Here is an 18448-nt window from a genome sequence, read left to right on the forward strand (position 1 = left end):
GATATTGAAATGTTTAAAGACAAAGTTTGTATTTCCCATAATCTATAACTGAAGAAAATGGTCCTTGATAAAGGCTATAAGACTAGACTTAGTCTACATCTTGACATGATTAAAATGTACTAAGATTTGAAGAAGATGTTCTGATAGTCTAACATGAAGAGGGAAGTGACAATTTTGTGATAATTTATATGATTGGTTAGAAGATAAAGATGGAACACATAGAGATTCTATATTGGTTCACTCTTTATCAAGAGTTACGTTCAGTCCTTTACTAAAAATTTTCACTACTTAACCATAGTACACAACTAATTATTCTTTATCTCTCTAAACTTTACAAGCTGTTAATCATTACACAATACTAGACTTCACAAAGTATTCTTTCTTACTAATCATATTCAAACTTACAATAAAGAGATATAAGGTTTACAAAGTGTTTAACTCATTATAATGGGGATATGTTGTTTACAAACACTTAAACTACTCAACACTCAGCTAACACTAAGTTATATTTGAGTTATAGAGATCATCCACTTAAAAACTTTGAGTATATGTATGATAGGTTCTTTGAAGAGACTTGTTTACTTTGAAATACCATTCAATTACTACATTGATTATTTACATTCGCAATCTCTTCTTTTGTGTTTGTGAAAAGATCTTCTATATCTTCTATATATAGCCTTCGGGAAAAGATATATTGGATACTTAATATAAGGGACAAAATATTTATAATAGATACTATCTTGCATGTCCTGAGCAAACTACAATGGATTCCTTCTTATATCATGTAAAAATGAAAAAACATCTACAATTGTCTCTATAGGTGTGGGATTGTACGATTTCATTTTTGGTTAAGCATTTAGACAATGTTTTTTTGTCTCTTTGTTATCCATATGTATGCACAAGAAAGAAATATTATTTTTATGCAAAAAGACAACATTAACAGACACAGTTTTCTAACAAAAATTTGTGTTGGTTAATTACATTGTGAAAATGACAACTCATTCATCCAATAACTACTTGAGCCATTGTACTAACGATGGTCACACAAAATAAGCATATATTAACACTTCAAAAAAATATCAAACAATAATTTTTGGACACTTATGTATATTGTGAACACCAGACGATTTTATGAAAACATCATCGGACATTTTGAATTTTATAATAAGGATAGTTTATCTAGTAACTTAATTTTATCAAAGCAATACGATTATATAGTTCTTCAAATATTGAATGTTCATCAATTTAGTCTTTAAATTAGAATATTTTATTAATGTTTAGATACTGATTTAATGAGTTTTTGAATAGTTGCCCGACTCTCATTATAATTTATAATACTTAGAAAATTATTTATTTATTTTTCTTAATTTAAAGATTACATAACTGAGATTAATCCTTTACAATAAAAAAATAATTGGTGTCAAAAAAATTAAAAAAAAACAATTTCCATTCCTTAACAAATTTAGTCTTTTTTTTTTTATCCTGGAGTATCCAGGGCGCAGTGGCTAATCTCTTCGCTACGTTATAAGGCAGAATTCAAACTTCTAACTTTACTTAAACGTGGATCAACCTAAATCACATGCGAGGCAAAACAATTTATAAAAAAGAAAATTGCATTTCTTAAAGAAAAAGTAAAATAGAAACTCCCCAGTCCCCACCTATTTTGCTTTCCAAATGCACCTTTCTTGTGTGAGGTGAAGAGAGTGAGAAGAAAAAAGGGGCAAATTGTTGTGTCAGTGACAAAGAGAAATGGAGAGCAGCGAGGAAGAAGACGACTTCCCTTCCATCGAGAGCATCATCCCCCAAACCAAGGTTGACTCTCTCTATCAGTCCCACACCGAAAAGGTTCGTTCCCTCATCCATCCTTCGTTTCGCAATCAACAATGCCTAGTTTCGAAACTTCTTTTTCTCTACTTGCATGTATGTGTGTTATGTGCGTGATTCTTTGGATTGCGGTGAAGCCAACTTGTCTAACTTTCAGGGGATTAGAAAGCTTTGCTGCGAGCTTCTAGATTTGAAAGATGCGGTGGAAAACTTATGCGGCAACATGCACTCCAAGTTCTTGGCTTTCTTGAGGTATATGTCATTTATATGTTTGCTTTTTTCGTTCTTCTTTCTTGAATCAGTGTAAAATGGAAGGTACGGCATCCATTTGCTTGTTGATTCTGCAGTAGAAAGAGAAGCTAGCGATCTTATTTCCTTGATTGGTAATTTCTTGTGAAGAACTCGTTTGTAAATTTTATGCTGCTATTTTTCAAATTGGATTGGGGAGAATGGGGTGCTTGTTAATTAGATCTACCATGCCTTTAGTAGCTGTCTCAGAAAATGGTTAACATCTTAATGGAGATAAAAAATTCATAGATAATTTTTAGTGAAGTTGTATTGAAAGTTGACTCGTGAGTTTATCATCTCCGTTCCCACCCACCATACCAATTTTGTTCTAAGAAAGTTTCATTTTCTCGAGTGGTAAGTGTGAATTATGGGTAGCATTATTAAGTTTAAGTGAACAAAGTAACCGTTGTAATTCACCAGTCCTGTTGCAAGCATAGTTTGTTAGAGGTTTCTGTTGTATTGGTGCTGCAGTGGAGGATGAGGAACAAGCTGGTATTATTTTTATTTGTTTAGTTCTGTCAAGAAAAAGCTCAAGCTGTTGATAGATTGCACAGTAAGTTGGTTATACTTTAGTATGTTCAACACACCCTGAAACACGAGCTATTTTTTGGGCTTGAACTTGAAATTTGCACAAAGCACTGGCTCTCTATCTTGAGATGAAAATTAATTTAATCTGGGGAACAGGGGTGTAAAGTATTGGACACTTAACTGTATGGTTGAAAGGCCTAGCTTTGCAAAAGCTTAAACTGTTAGTAGAACTTAGAAGGCTATGAATGATTCGTATTTAATATTTCTAACAAGTTTGCAACTTGAACTATAAAACAACAGATTTTTGTAACAATTCAAATCACTTAACTCAACCATATTATATGAATACAAATTTTGTTGTTCTTCATATTGTAGGATATCTGAAGAGGCTGTGGAAGTAAAGCATGAGTTGATTGAGCTGCAGAAGCATATCTCAGCACAAGGTATTCTTGTTCAGGATTTAATGACTGGTGTCTGTCGTGAATTGGAAGAGTGGAATCAGTCAAGCAATGATGTTGCTGAAATTCAGCATGAACCTGAACTACCTGAACTCCTTGAGCCCTTACCAAATGAGAGAAATGACCAGAAAATATTATTCTTGGAAAACATTGATGTACTAGTGGCTGAGCATAAGTTTGAAGAAGCATTAGAAGCACTAGATGCTGAAGAAAAAACTTCTGCAGAGTTGAAAGGCTCAGGGAATAACTCTTCAGATGATGTTTCCTCATACAAGTCTGCTTTGTTGGAAAGAAAGGCAGTGCTTGAACACCAGCTGGTTGGAATTGCTGAACAACCTTCTGTTAGTTATCCTGAGCTGAAAACAGCCTTAAATGGTTTAATAAAACTTGGAAAAGGTCCTCTAGCACATCATCTAATGCTGAAATTTTATCAGTCTCACCTCCAAAAGAGAATTGAGGCTTTGCTTCCCTCAAGTTCTCTCTGTCCCGAAACATTTCCTTCTACATTATCTAAGATTGTGTTTTCTGTAATATCACTGACAATAAAGGAATCTGCTTTGATTTTTGGAGATAATCCTGTGTATACCATTACCAACAGAATTGTTCAGTGGGCAGAGGGGGAAATTGAATATTTTGTACGAGTGGTGAAAGAGAATGCACCCTCATCTGAAACTGTTCCTGCCTTACGTGCTGCTAGCATCTGCATTCAGGCTAGTCTGAACTACTGCTCAATCTTGGAGTCACAAGGATTGAAAATGTCTAAATTACTGTTGGTGCTTCTCCGTCCCTCTGTTGAAGAAGTTTTAGAATCAAATTTTAGACGTGCTAGAAGAGCAGTTCTTGACATGGCAGAATCTACTGAATGCTGCCTGCTGACGCCACAATTTGAATCTTCACTTTCTGCAATTGCAACTTCATCTAGTAGCATGCTTGTCGAGAGTGGAATGCGATTTATGCACATAGTTGAAGTAAGTAACTTTAACCATATTACATGCCTATTTTCAAATGGACAATAATTATGTTATATTGCCTATGCACTCTTGTGCGTGTGGAATCATGTAAAGTTTGTATGCAGGAAATTTGAAAAGAAAAACTTTTACTTTAAAATTTGTTTCCTCTTTTCCTTTTCCATTTTCTCCTTGCTAGTACTGTCATTAAAACATTTATGCTTGAAATATGAAGCATGCTTCTGACCCTCATCTCAATAAATTAAAATGAAAACTATATCTTATTATGTATGTTCAAGATATAGTCTTCACTTGGTGAAAATGAACAAACTTGCTGGGAATTTTGCTGTCTTGCTATAACATAAATAGTGTACTTTTGATACAAATTACAGGAAATATTGGAACAGCTGACGCCATTGGCTTGTTTACATTTTGGAGGAAATGTGCTGAGTAGAATCTTGCAATTATTTGATAAATACATGGATGCTCTTATCAGAGCACTACCAGGTCCTTCTGATGATGACAATCTTCCAGAACTGAAAGAGGCCGTGCTTTTCAGAGCTGAGACAGACTCAGAACAACTTGCAATATTGGGAATAGCATTTACAATATTAGATGAACTGTTACCAAATGCTGTGTTATCAAGGTGGATGGCACAAAGTGAAAGCAAAGCCAAGGAACCAAATAGTGGACCGACGGAGAATGTAACCTTCAATACAAATGCTAGTGCGGAATTGAAGGAGTGGAGGAAACATCTTCAGCATTCTTTTGACAAACTTCGGGATCACTTCTGTCGGCAATATATTTTGGCTTTCATCTATTCAAGAGAGGGAAAAACACGATTGAATGCACATATTTACTTGAGTGATAACAGAGAGGATCTTTACTGGGATTCTGACCCATTGCCTTCGCTTCCATTTCAGGTCATTCTTATTTTTCTGCTTTTGCTGCTGCTTTTGTTTCTGTTCTTTAATTATTCGTTTCTTTGATAATCCCTTTGTTTCCATGTTTCCTTTTGGTAATGTTAGCTGTAGATTGCATTTGTTTTCAATCATTATTAGAAATTGATTTTCTGAATGTAGCTGTGGCTGTTACACTGCCATTTTTCTGAGTTGTGTGTCTGTGTATCTCTCGGTCTGTCTCTATATTTATTTATATATATACATTGAGTTCTGGTGTTTTGTTATAGTACTGACAAGTATAGCTATATTTGCAGGCATTATTTGCAAAGCTGCAACAATTAGCAACTGTGGCTGGAGATGTATTACTTGGGAAAGAGAAAATACAGAAAATTTTGCTAGCTAGGTTAACAGAGACTGTTGTCATGTGGTTGTCTGATGAGCAAGAGTTCTGGGGTGTATTAGAGGATACTTCAGCTCCTCTACAGCCACTTGGTTTGCAGCAGGTAACTTGTTTATAGACATTTATGTCCAAATTTTATCATCCAAAATTCAATGCAACCTGAGTTTTAAAATGGTTTTATTTGACTGCTAAAATGCAACTGTAAACATTGAACAACCAACGTGAAGGTGATGCCTATAATCAGGTCTTAATCTTTAACCAGCACAGTCTTGATGCATCATTTGTATAATTCGTGGTTAAATTCACATTTTCTCATAAATAGCATCCTTTTCTTTTGGCTTGTCCATTGCTATAGTTATGATGGGAGTCTCAGATTGCATCTCAAGAATTTGTCATCAACCAGAATTAAAGACATCAAACATTTCATTTTATCCTTCGATGTTATGTTTATAGTATCATGATGTAATAAAACCTACTTTTTTATAGGAAGTTCCGTAATGTCATGCTATTGTCGCTCATTCCCATTAGAAAAGTTGTTAAAGAGAATTATTCTCTTCCAAATTCCAATTGAGTTTGGTAAAGGGGTTCTTTCTCTGCTCTCCTCTCACTCAGCAATCTTTTTGTAACAGTTAATTCTGGATATGCACTTTACTGTAGAAATTGCAGGCTTTGCGGGGTATCCATCGCGACACGTCCATCAGATAGCATCAGCTATCACTGCTCGTGCCATTCGAACTTTCTCTGCTAGGGGCATAGACCCACAAAGGTATTCTTCATTTCCATGTTTACCATTCCTTTTCCTCAGCTATATCGTGTTCTTGGATTCTGACATCAACCATTTGTCATGATCAATTAGTGCACTTCCTGAGGATGAATGGTTTGTGGAAACTGCGAAGTCAGCAATAAACAAGCTCTTGCTTGGAGCATCAGGGTCTGAGGCATCCGACACCGATGAAGATCACATCATTGTTCATGATGAAATTGTCTCAGACTCTGATACTGTTTCATCGCTGTCTTCTATGGACTCAACTGAGTCTTTTGCTTCTGCTAGCATGGCCGAACTTGACAGCCCCTCTAACTTGTCTGATCCAGATAATTGAATTTTTGTAATAGACTATTTAAAATATAGTAGAGTAGGTTGAGATTTTGAGAAAGGTGTACGTGTCCCCAGTTATCAAATTTGCATCAAATGTGTTGTAGGACATGTTCGTAAACCTTGCTAGGGGATAGGTAGATCCATTGGATTTGAATTTGAGTTGGAGAGGCTACTAATCGTAGATTGATATTTATCTGTACAGGGAGCTTGGGTCTCTATTCTTCCCGTGTTTTGTATTATTGTTTAGTTCATAATTTTGGGTGCGACATATTTTGCTGATGTGTAAAACATTAAGAAACCCCTCCCAATGTTTTAAAAACTAGATTGGTAATCAAACTGGTTAGGAAATTGAGTCAATGAGTGAAGAGTCGGTAATTAATGTTTCAGTTTTTATTAATTCTTTTTTTAAAAAATTATACTTATAAATTTTAATTTAAAACTTATATCATGTCTTAAGTTTTTTTTTTTTTTATTTTTTTTAATATTACCCAGCACATTTTGACATAATTCTACATGGATGTTTTTGGATAAAGGATAATTCTAAAAGTTGTGTTTAGATAAAGGGAATAAGATGTTTAAAATTTTAAGAATTTCAAGTAGCAATTCAAATGAAATTCTTTCATTTTTAACTTTTTTTAATTGTGTTGATAAAGGTCAATCCCAAAATTGGTTCTGCCCGACCAGTTTATACCGGTTTTAGTCGATTTAATAATGTCATACTAGTTAGAAACATATTTGATTCGATATTCAGCTTGAACCATTCATATCCCTGAGTCCCAGTTTGACTGGCAAGTCTGAGCCAGTTTTAAAACTATTCTCCATTAGAATGAAATGTAACAAAAATGATCACAAAGAATATATATTTTGATTAAATTAATTAATTAAATCTTTAAGCCTTATATAATTTTTATATATAATAAAATTAAAAAAAAATAATTACCAAGAAGAGATCAAAATAATGTACAAAATGATTATTAAATAAATAGTAATATGTTTAAAATTATACAACAATGTTTATATTTATCATATGGTCAAGTGATGATCTCTAGTAACACTCATAATATTTGTGCAAGACACGAATTATTAGATTATATTTTAAAAAAAAGTAATTATACACAGTAATTTTCTATTACATATGTATTATTATATAATTTAATATTAAATTTAATTTTTATAACTTTTATTTTATATAGAGTTTAATGATAATATATTAATAATGTAAAACAGTTTTACAATTTCATCCTATCACAATTTACATAAATTATAAGTTTGTTCTCTTTTATAATAATTTTAAAAGTTATATAAATCGTTGTTTTTAATTGGTTGGTTGTGTAAAAAAATTTATACTAATAATATATCATCATTAAAAAAAATTATGTAAGTTATATGTATTGATAATATATATATATATATATATATATATATATATATATATATATATATGTACATTTCACTTGATGTTAATAGATCCTAAGTTTTATAGCAATATCTTTTATAACTTAATACCAGTTATTAATAGTAAAATAGATAATAAAGTTTTACACACGAAACCAACGAATCTCCTTTATTATTATTTTATTCTTAGTATACATGTTTTTTTTTTATATTTATATTAATATAGATAATTAAATAGTTTTTAAAATAATTTAAAAAGTTGACACAAATTCAAATTCTTTTAATTCATTAAATCATCATACATGACCTTTACTAATTATGGTAAATAAAATCGAGAAAAAAGTTAATGCAATTTTTTAATATAATCATCTCATTACATAATAGTGTAATACATATTTTATTTGGTTCTTATATATAAGACTCAATTATCTAATTCTTTAAGAATAAGAAAAGTAATTAATTTAATTGATAATAATAAATTTGTTCCATTTATATATTTTTTCTTAAACTACACCTATTATACTTTTCTTTTTTAATTAATATTCATATATTTTCTAACTAATTAGAATACATGTCATATATTATTTTTCTATCCTAAATAATATTCATTTTCTCTTAATCAATTAAAGTACATGCTCACCTAAAAAAAAAAAATAATTAAAGTACATGCTCTTTAAATAACTTATAATTAATGAATTTTATTAAATTAAGAGAATACACTTTAATTAAAAATATTTTAATCTAAAAATAATTAATATATAAAATAATATTAATTGAGCCTTATATACAAAATAAATAAATAATTATTTTAAGTTAGATCTTATAAATAAAAATGATATAGTATTATCATATATGACAATTTTATTGACTTGAATAATATTAAGCATGTTAAAAGATATATCATACCTAAATCATGATAGTTAATATCTAATTGGTTATATTTTACATTAACTGTGCATATTTGTTAAACTTAATAAAAATATTATTAAAAATCTATTTAATTTTATATTTAAATATATTTTTAATTTCTCAAAAGTCAGAGTAAATTTGTTCTTATTCCTCAAATGAAAAATTGACCTCAAACTTGTTTTAGCATTATTGACTAGTTGGTGAGTTTTGTGTAACATATTTACTACTTCTCATATCTATTATAAGAGAAAAAGAAAACACTTTTTTCTTCTTCTTAAATACAAGTAAATAGAGGTGTAAGTGGGTTGGGTTGGGTTTAGATGGATTCATTATCTGACCCAATCAAAATTTAACGGGTTGAGTTGAGTTAGATTTGTGTAATTTGTTTTTTAAATTCAACTCAATTAAACACGATCACAAACGAATTGGATTGAGTTAGATTAATCAAGTTAGCATAATTAAATTTATTTATTTTTTTTGTAAAATTTAAAATATTTTAAAATATATGTAAATCATTTGATACATTGTTGCAAATACAATGTCATCAACCTATAAAGTAAACAATGATAAAAATTAAATTCTAAAATAAATTTATTAATTTGTTACATTATTATCGACTCAAAAAACTAACATTAATTAATACAAAATAAAATTTAAAATAAATATATTATATTATTACAATGCTATCATTCTAAAATACAAAACTCGTTACTGAACAAGAGTGAAAGTGAGTATTGTTTTGAGCAAATAATCACTCAAACACCATTATTATTATTATTATTATTATTATTATTATTATATGATTGGGTTCGATTGAAAATACAAAACCTGTTACCCGACCCATATAGTGTCGAGTTTTTATCGAGTTAGGTTGAGTTTGACCGAACACAAAAAAAAATCCGACCTAAACTCATTCAATCGATTTGGATCAGTTTGAATTTGTGGGTTACTCATACCCGCTTACACCTTATAAGCAAATGTCAACTACTTTTACTTTATTTAATGATAATCTCTCTAAAATATATTTTATTTAATGCATGGCCTTTTACTTGTATTACTTCTTTCGACATTTATAAAAATGACAATTTAGGAAGAATATTATGAAATTAGTAAAATTTAATGGAAATAATTAATTCTTTTAATATGTATAAAATTATGTAACATGTTTACTAATATGTGAGGAATTTGTAAATATTTTGAAAAATAACTTTTGAAAACTATTTTTTAAATTGTATGTGTCTCATAAATTAATGGCTAAATTACTCTTTTATCTCTCATTTTTTTTTCAATATATTTAATTTGATTTTTTAATTTTCTAAAATGATATAATATGATTTTTTTGGTTCAATTCACACTAATGACATTAATTTTTTGTGCATGGTGATGCATGTAATTTTCTTTCCATCTAAAAGAGTAATTTGGACTAATATAATTTATGGGTATATTACCTCTGAACTTATATATGAAAAAAAAATGTTGAAAATTTTTAGGTTGAAATATAAACAAATTTCAATCAAATCAACCTTATTTAATGTTCTTAATAAAAAATATTTTTATGATAATAAATAAGAATATTATTTATTATGAGTGTAATTAAAAATATTTTAGAAAATGTAGTTTTATGTGAAATTGTAAAAATTAAATACATTTAATGAACTTTCTTAATCCATGTAAAATTAGTTATTTTTACTTATATATATCTCTTCCTCTTGTCTTTATTATAAGTCACAATTTAAAAGGAAATAACAGTCCTTTTTACTAAGTACTTTATAATTTTTTTTATAAAGTATTAATTATTTTATTTTTCATCTTTTGTTTTTATAAAAGATTGGCAACATATGTGTTTCTTTACTTTTTTTATTGTTGGACAATGAGAAAATAAATTGAAAAATAAATATTTTTTCTCTACCTCTTAAACTTTCTAATTGTCATCTATTATTCATTTTATCTTTACTTCTCCCATAAAAATTTAATGATAGATAAAAATGTGATTTAGAGCATCTCCAACGTGAGGTTCTTAGTTGGTTCTTAAGTTTAAACTCTCATTGCTTATAAGAAAACTACATTGGAGCATGCTGACATGACGGTCTAAGTGCTTAAAATTTAAGTACAGTTCATTATATAAGACACGATTGCTTAAGAATAAAAAAATAATTTAATATCTTGTTCCTTCCAGATTCAATCTGCGCACAAGCCATACACACACTTTTGAAGGAAAAAGTACATGCTACAGGGTCTGTGGTATTTATTTAGTGCATATTTATTATATAATTTCTTTTTTATTATCACATTTCTTTTTATTATGTATTTTTTTAATATTTAATATTTTTTAATGTATTATAATAATTGTGATTTTTTTAAATTTTTTATTCATATTTATATACTATCCATAATAATTAATTTTTTTAAAAATTTATCAAAATATGAAGTATGAGTTGTCAAAAGTGGGGGGTGCTTATAAACAATCTTCATTGGAGCAAAAATTATAAAAATATAATATGAATTGCTTATGAGTGATGTGACATAATGACACCCATTTAAAGTAGATGAGAGTTGCTTATAAACAACTCCAATTGTAAATGCTCTAAGTATCTTATAATAAAGACCCAATAAAATAAATGCATCAAAATATTAGTTTACATAATGTATTAAATACATAAATAAATGCATTTCAAAATGTATTTAATGTATTATGGATATTAATTTTTCAAATTCATTTAATTCTTGAAATTAATGCACTTGAGAAATTAATTTACGAAACGCATTTAATGAATTTTAAAAATGTATTAAATACATTTCAAAAATTAAATTTCAGATCTATTAAATGCAAAAATTAATGCATTTTAAAATGTATTTAATACGTTACTTATTTAAAAAAATTAATATCTGGAATGTATTTAATGAATTTTCAAAAAATTAATTCTTTCAATTTTAAAAATCAATGCATTCGAGTAATTAATTTTCATTTAAAAAATATTTTTTTTACCGTCTCCTTTCTACAATAATCACAATTTTAACATTTAAAAAGTGTTTGAAAATGAATAATGTGTTCATTTTTCAATGTAATATTAACTCTAATTCTAACTATTTGAGAAGAGAATAAGCCAAACCTTAAATAATAACTTATGACTTGATCTCTTTAAAATATAATTTGACCTGACTTGTTTATTTAAATCCTAAACCATAAACCCTAAACTTGTTTATTTAAAAAGTCAAGTTTAAACTTTTAAAGAAGTCTATTTATATATAATAATAAAAAATTGGCTTAGCTTATAAAAAACCTATTAGGTCTGATAGGTCAATTTATTTATTTATATAATATAATAAAAAATTAATATATATTATTAAAAATACAAATAAATAAATAAATAAATTTATTAAAAAAAACAAATGATCAATATTTAAAATATTTTTTATACACAACTTTTTTTTTTCATTATAGGTTTATAAATTTATGTGTAAGTATACATCAACACACATGATTAAGCAAGAATTGTCCTTTCAACAAAAAATATTCACTTTTGCTCTTATATTTCATTTAAAATTTAAAATTTAATAATATTGACTAAATTATATTTTAAAAATAAATTTTTGTATACAATATAATAAAAAACCAATATAAATATTAAAAAATATAAACAAAGAAATAAATTTATAAAGCAAAAATAAATTATCAATATTTAAAATAAATTTTTTTATACAATTATTTTTTTATTATAAGTTTATAAACTTATGATTTGTGCGTGAGCGTATATTAACATACATGACTACTACACATGAATTGTCCTTCAACAAAAAATGATTCACTTTTTCTCCTGTAATCCTTTTAAATACTGAGTAAATTATATATTAAAAATTGTTGAATTTTTAAAAATTAAGTTTATTGGCCTAATTAACATTATTAATATAAGTAGGCTTTTAAATAGACTAATAAATCATGTTAGACTTTAAAAATACTAGGTCAGACTTGTAAAAAAAAAACATATAATAAATAATAGACCAGAATTAGGCTTTAATTTTGTAAAATAAATTCAATCTATATATTCAAGGTCTAACACGACTTGTCCTATTTCCATCCCTACTAACTATAGGCAACAAATTAAATTTTTCTTTGGTCCTAATTATAAGAAATAATCATTATTCCTAATTATAATAAATAATCATTGTTAACTCTATTTTCTATGCATTCACTTATAACTAATATTAAATAGGCTTAATTGCATTTTTGATCCCTCAAGTATTGTAATTATGCAATTTTGATCCTCAAAGTTTTAATTGAGTAATTTTAGTCTTTAAAAGATTGTAATTGTGTGATTTTAGTCCCTTAATTTTTAATTGAACATTTTTAGTCCCTCAACTATTATAATTATACAATTTTATTCTTTCTTATTAAAAATTTAGTAATTTTAGAATATATATATATATATATATATATATATATATATATATATACTATTTTTAAATTATACAATTGTTTGCTTATTTAAGTTAACGTATATTATAAATTTTGTTAATATATCAAATTATATATATTTATTATTACTAAATAAATAAAATTTATATATTATTACTATTTTAATATTATTGATAAATTAATATCAATAATATTTTTAGTATATTTATAGATAAACTAATAATTTGATAAATATGACTTAGTATATATTAATATATTTTTACAAAAATATAAATATATAAGAAAAGATATGTATATTTTTAATTAATATACTTATATTTTTGTAAAAGTATATTAATATATAATAAATTATATTTATCAAATTATTAGTTTATCTATAAATATACTAATAATATTATTGATATTAATTTATCAGTAATATTATAAAAATAATAATATATAAAATTTATTTATTTATTAAAAATAAATATATATCATTTGATACATCGAAGAAAATTATAATATATGTTAACTTGAATAGACAAATAATTGTATAATTTTAAAATATTGTATATATATATATATTAAAATTATTAAATTTTTAATGAGAGAGACTAAAATCGCACAATTATGATATTTAAGGGACTAAAATTGTTCAATTAAAAATTAAAGGACCAAATCGCACAATTGCAATCCTTTAGGTGTAACACCCTAATTTTTAAAAAGATTATTATTATTATTATTATTATTATTATTATTATATGATATTTGGTCATAATTATTTTAATAATTATAGAAGAATATTATTTTCTACGTTTTAAATAATTATTGTTTTAGACAATTATTTTGTACGTATTAAATAAGTATTTTTATTAGAATTTTTGAATAAATGTTTATATGTTTTAAGAGAAGGTTGATTTTATATGATATTTTGTTATTGAAATTATATTATTATATTTTGGGTCAGAAATATATTATTATTATTGAGGAAAAATATTTTATAATATACATGTATTTATTTTATTTAATTATTTTGAGAAAAAAGAGAAGTGGGTTAGAAGAGAAAGAAAATGGGTTGGGTTGACCCAGCTCAATGGATTAATTTTAAGAAAGGAGTCAGGTAGCGTTAACCCTATCTGCCTCATTTGCATTCTGAAGGATTAGGAAAAAAAAGAAAAGAGGAGAAACAAAGAGCTCTAAGGAAGAGTACTCAGGAACGATCTTAGATCACACCAAGACCATTCGTCTTCTGCTCATCCAGGTAAGGGGGGAGTGAGAAATCTCGCTCGGGGTGTGGAAATAATTATTGGTAGTCGGATTGGCCACAATCCCTTGCCTGATGCATGCTTCTAGAAACATGCAAAGTATGAATATTTCTGTTTTGCCTCCTGATTACTTTGTTATGTTCCTTGTTGGATGTGATGCATGAGTATGTGATTAATTTTGAAAATGAATATGTTTTTATATGAATTAGAGTGCTCTGTGGGTTCCTACGGGAAACCCTATGAGAAAACGGGCAAAATATGAATATTTTCTGTTTTTCCTTCTGATTGTTCTGTTGTGTTCCTTGTTGGATGTGATGTATGAGTATGTGATTAACTCTGAAAATAAAGATGTTTTGATATGAATTAGAATGTTCTATGGGTTCCTACGGGAAACCCTATGAGAAAACAGGAAAAATATGAATGTTTTATGTTTTGCTTTCTGAATGTTCTATTACGATCCTATTGTGATGTAGAGTGTAAATATGTATACAATTTCGAAATTAGATAAGTTTTGATATGAATTAGAGTGCTCTGTGTGTTCTTGTGCGAAACTCTAAGAGGAATAATTATAAGAATGACTATGTGAAATATGAACACACGATGATGAGACATGATGTGAATGAAATATGCTACTGTGAAAGTTGTGAATATGCTATGATGATGTGCTATGATGATGTGATATGATGATGTGACATGGTGACGAGACATGATGACGAGACATGACGATATTATATGAGGATGAGACATGATAATGTGATATGAGAATGCTATATAGGATTTTGAATGACATGCATCATTTGCATTTATGAGCTAACATGGTGTACCTTAGGGGCACTGGTGATGTGACAAGCTAACAAGGTGTACCTTAATTAGGGACACTGGTGATGTAACAAGCTAACAAGGTGTACCTTAGGGTCACTGGTGATGTAACAAACTAACAAGGTGTACCTTAGGGACACTGGTGATGTAACAAGGTAATAAAGTGTACCTTAGGGTCACTGGTGATGTAACATGCTAACAAGGAGTACCTTAAGGGCACTAGTGATGTGACAAGCTAACAAGGTGTACCTTAGGGGCACTGGTGATGTAACAAGCTAACAAAGTGTACTTTAGGGTCACTGGTGATGTAATAAGCTAACAAGGTGTACCTTAGGGGCACTGGTGATGTAACAAGCTAACAAGGTGTACCTTAGGGTCACTGTGAGACCCTTCCCTCTTTTCCTTTCCTTCACTTTCACCCACTCTTTTCTCACTCTCAAATTTTTCACTCTTTCCCATTGGATCTTTCTTTTGGCTGTTACTAGGTGGTGGTGCTGAGTAATTTTGGGTTACTAGCTAGAGTGCGGATTTCTCACTTCTCCTTCCTCATTCGTTCAAGCTCTCATTCGTCTCCTTCTCCATTTTCTCCTTCCCGGAAGCTCGGATTCGCAGCGAGGTAAGGGAAGCTAGTTTTGTTTGCCGTCTTTGTTCGAGAATGAGTCTTAGGAACTCATTAGCTGGTTGTTGATGAATGATTTTTGGCTGAGATCGAAGAGGATTCGTTTTCGCGTTTTCGGGGTTTTGGGTGAAAATTTGGGTTTTCTTGATTTAATGGTTGCACGTTGAAAATGAGGGGTTTTTCGTGATGTTTGATGAAAATGTAGTACTTTGGTTGGATTGCATGTGCTGGAAATGTGGATTTTTGCAGGGTTGAAGAGATTTTCGAAAGTTTGAGGGCTGCTACTGGGTATCACGCCGGGCACATTTCTTCGTGTCGGGCGTGTGACCATCAGGGACTCCATTTGGGCAAGCACGCCGGGCGCAATAGAGAATGCGCTGGGCGAGCTTGAGGATGTGAGTCTCTGGATGGCCCACGCCGGGCGTGGTGGGATAGCGCTGGGCGCGATATCAGTGGATGACTCAAGTTTTGGGGTTCTGATGTGGGGTCGGGCGTGACCTTGTCTCGCCGGGCGTAGAGACTCCTTGGGAGTCTCTGCCAGAGGTGGCGCCGGGTGCAATCTATATTGCGTCGGACGTGAGACCCTGGGAAGGTCTCTTCTTTCTTACGCCGAGCGCGGGATTAGCACGCCAGGCTTATGAGACCTCGTGAGGTCTCTGCCTTCCCTCACGCCAAGCACAATAGGAATTGTGCCGGGTGCGCTGGTCCCCAGGTACTCTCTGGTTGTGCCACGCCGGGCGTGACCATGAGTGCGCCGAGCGCGTATGATGATGTTGAATTATATGTTGATAGTTGTTGAAATATGCTGTAAATTGTTGAGTTGAGATGTAATTGATGAATATGCTATGCTGACTAGATGGTCATGCTGAATAATGATGTTAAGCTGCTATAGATGTATATTACCGTGCTGAGCCATGCTGTAAGCCGTTATTGTTGTATAATGAATTGTTGTGCTGTGTTGTATGCTGATATAAACTGTTGTAAGCCGTAAGGCTGAGCTGTTATAGGCCGTAAGGCTGAGCTGTTGTAGGCCGTAAGGCTGAGCTATTGTAGGCTGCAAGGCTGAGCTGTTGTAGGAGATCTCTAAGCTGATATGCGTGACGACACATTGTGTGCTTATTGCTGTGTATGCTGTATAGTTGATGAGATGTATGCTGATGATGTGCTGATAGCTGTAGCTGTTCATATTACTTAAATATGTTTTATATGCTGATTCTTTATACTAGCTTACCCTTTGTTGTTTCCATGTGTTTGGACTACGATGATCATACGTTGTATGAGAGCAGAGCAGGGTTAGGTTGGTGATTTGTGGCAGGTCTGCAGCTGGCAGATAGAGCTGACTTTTCTGTTGTTCATGTTTTGATGTTTTGGCCACTAGTTGGCTACTTTGGGCTGTATTTGTATATTCAGATGTAGCTCAGATTGGACCTTGTATATATGTATATATTCTAGACACTATATGTATATACTTGTTCTTTTCTGTGTGCATGTCGTCTTGTTGTTGGGTAGTGTGTGGTGACCAGCCGGGTCGTTACATTTTAGTGATATCAGAGCAGTTCGAGTCTAGTGGACACTCTTTGGGGGTGGTTCCTTTAGGCTTTTGTTGTGCTGAACTCTGTGCTGTGCTGATTTCTTGTTGTTTGCTGTGCTGTTGTTTGTTGTTTGGTTTAGTTATTATATACTGAAGATGCTGTTACTTTTGTAAACAATGACTAGAACCAATGAGCAGATAGCCCGTGCCATAGAGATGATGGCTATGGCTATGCAGCAACAAAATGCCTATTTTGCTCGGATGGATGCTGATAGAGCTGCAGCTGGAGCAGCAAGGCCCACGGGGTCACAGGAGAGCCGGGATCTTACTAAGTTCCGGAAATGCCATCTTCCACAGTTCAAGGGAGATGCAGATCCGGAGGTAGCTGACCACTGGATTTGTGAACTTGAGAAGATCTTCACTGTGCTGGGATGTTCTCAGGAGAGGAGGCTGACATACGCTGTTTATATGCTTGTTGGAGAGGCTAAGCATTGGTGGAGGGGTACTCACCATATGCTTACTGCTAGAGGAGTTACAGTTGATTGGGAGTGCTTCAGGGCAGTTTTCTTGGAGAATTACTTCTCGGAGAGTGTGAGGCACGCCAAGGAGGCTGAGTTCATGTGGTTACACCAGGGTGGGATGTCTGTATCGGAGTATGCGATGAGATTCGAGCACCTGGCTCATTTCTATTCGCAAGCTATATCTGAGGCCTGGAAATGCAAGAAGTTTGCTGAGGGTCTGAAATATGAGCTGAAGAGGGTGGTGGTGCCTATGGCCATCACCGAGTTTCCGGCCTTAGTGGAGAAGACGAAGGTTGTGGAGAGATTAGAAGGTGGTAACCGTGTGACTAGAGCTGCTGAGGGACCAGCTGGGTCCAAGAAGGGAGGAAATCAGAGGAAGCCATATGATAGGCCCCAACCACAGCAAGGGGGTCCTGTCATTAGGCAATCTGCTGATACTGCTAGAGGAGGGAGACAGGGTGGAGGTGCTGCCCTTAGATGCTACAGCTGTGTTGGGCCTCATTTGATCAGGGATTGTCCACACATAGAGAGCCGGTGTTTCAGGTATCAGTAG

The 18448-nt window shown here is 30.8% G+C and overlaps 2 protein-coding genes across 3 annotated transcripts; both read left to right on the forward strand.

Moving 5' to 3' along the window:
- Nucleotides 1-1645: 1645 nt before the first annotated feature.
- On the forward strand, nt 1646-6642 carry LOC109788333 (LOW protein: exocyst complex component-like protein). Of its 2 annotated transcripts, none has more exons than XR_002238720.3 (7): nt 1646-1845; nt 1982-2076; nt 3016-4066; nt 4438-4968; nt 5262-5450; nt 6005-6113; nt 6204-6343. XR_002238720.3 is itself a non-coding variant. In XM_020347026.3 (7 exons), exons 1-7 carry the CDS (start codon nt 1750-1752, stop codon nt 6445-6447), a joined length of 2343 nt encoding a protein of 780 aa, XP_020202615.1. In that variant the 5' UTR covers nt 1648-1749; the 3' UTR covers nt 6448-6642. The 2 variants fall into 2 exon arrangements, 1 of the variants encoding a protein (XP_020202615.1); XM_020347026.3 differs by having other exon boundaries at nt 1648-1845; nt 5977-6113; nt 6204-6642.
- A 10963-nt stretch (nt 6643-17605) lies between these two features.
- LOC145956403 (uncharacterized) lies at nt 17606-18448 on the forward strand. The gene has a single exon (XM_083071994.1). The coding sequence runs from the start codon at nt 17606-17608 to the stop codon at nt 18446-18448; it is 843 nt and encodes a 280-aa protein (XP_082928120.1).

This window comes from Cajanus cajan, chromosome 3 (genome assembly GCF_000230855.2).
Source record: "Cajanus cajan strain Asha chromosome 3, NIPB_CcT2T_4, whole genome shotgun sequence".
NCBI classification, from domain to species: domain Eukaryota; kingdom Viridiplantae; phylum Streptophyta; class Magnoliopsida; order Fabales; family Fabaceae; genus Cajanus; species Cajanus cajan.

Coding starts and splice junctions, on each gene's coding strand:
- LOC145956403 (XM_083071994.1), top strand. CDS start 17,606: ATGCAGCAACAAAATGCCTATTTTGCTCGGATGGATGCTGATAGAGCT.
- LOC109788333 (XM_020347026.3), top strand. CDS start 1,750: ATGGAGAGCAGCGAGGAAGAAGACGACTTCCCTTCCATCGAGAGCATC. Junction 1,846..1,981: donor ATCAGTCCCACACCGAAAAG/GTTCGTTCCCTC, acceptor TCTAACTTTCAG/GGGATTAGAAAGCTTTGCTG. Junction 2,077..3,015: donor AAGTTCTTGGCTTTCTTGAG/GTATATGTCATT, acceptor TTCATATTGTAG/GATATCTGAAGAGGCTGTGG.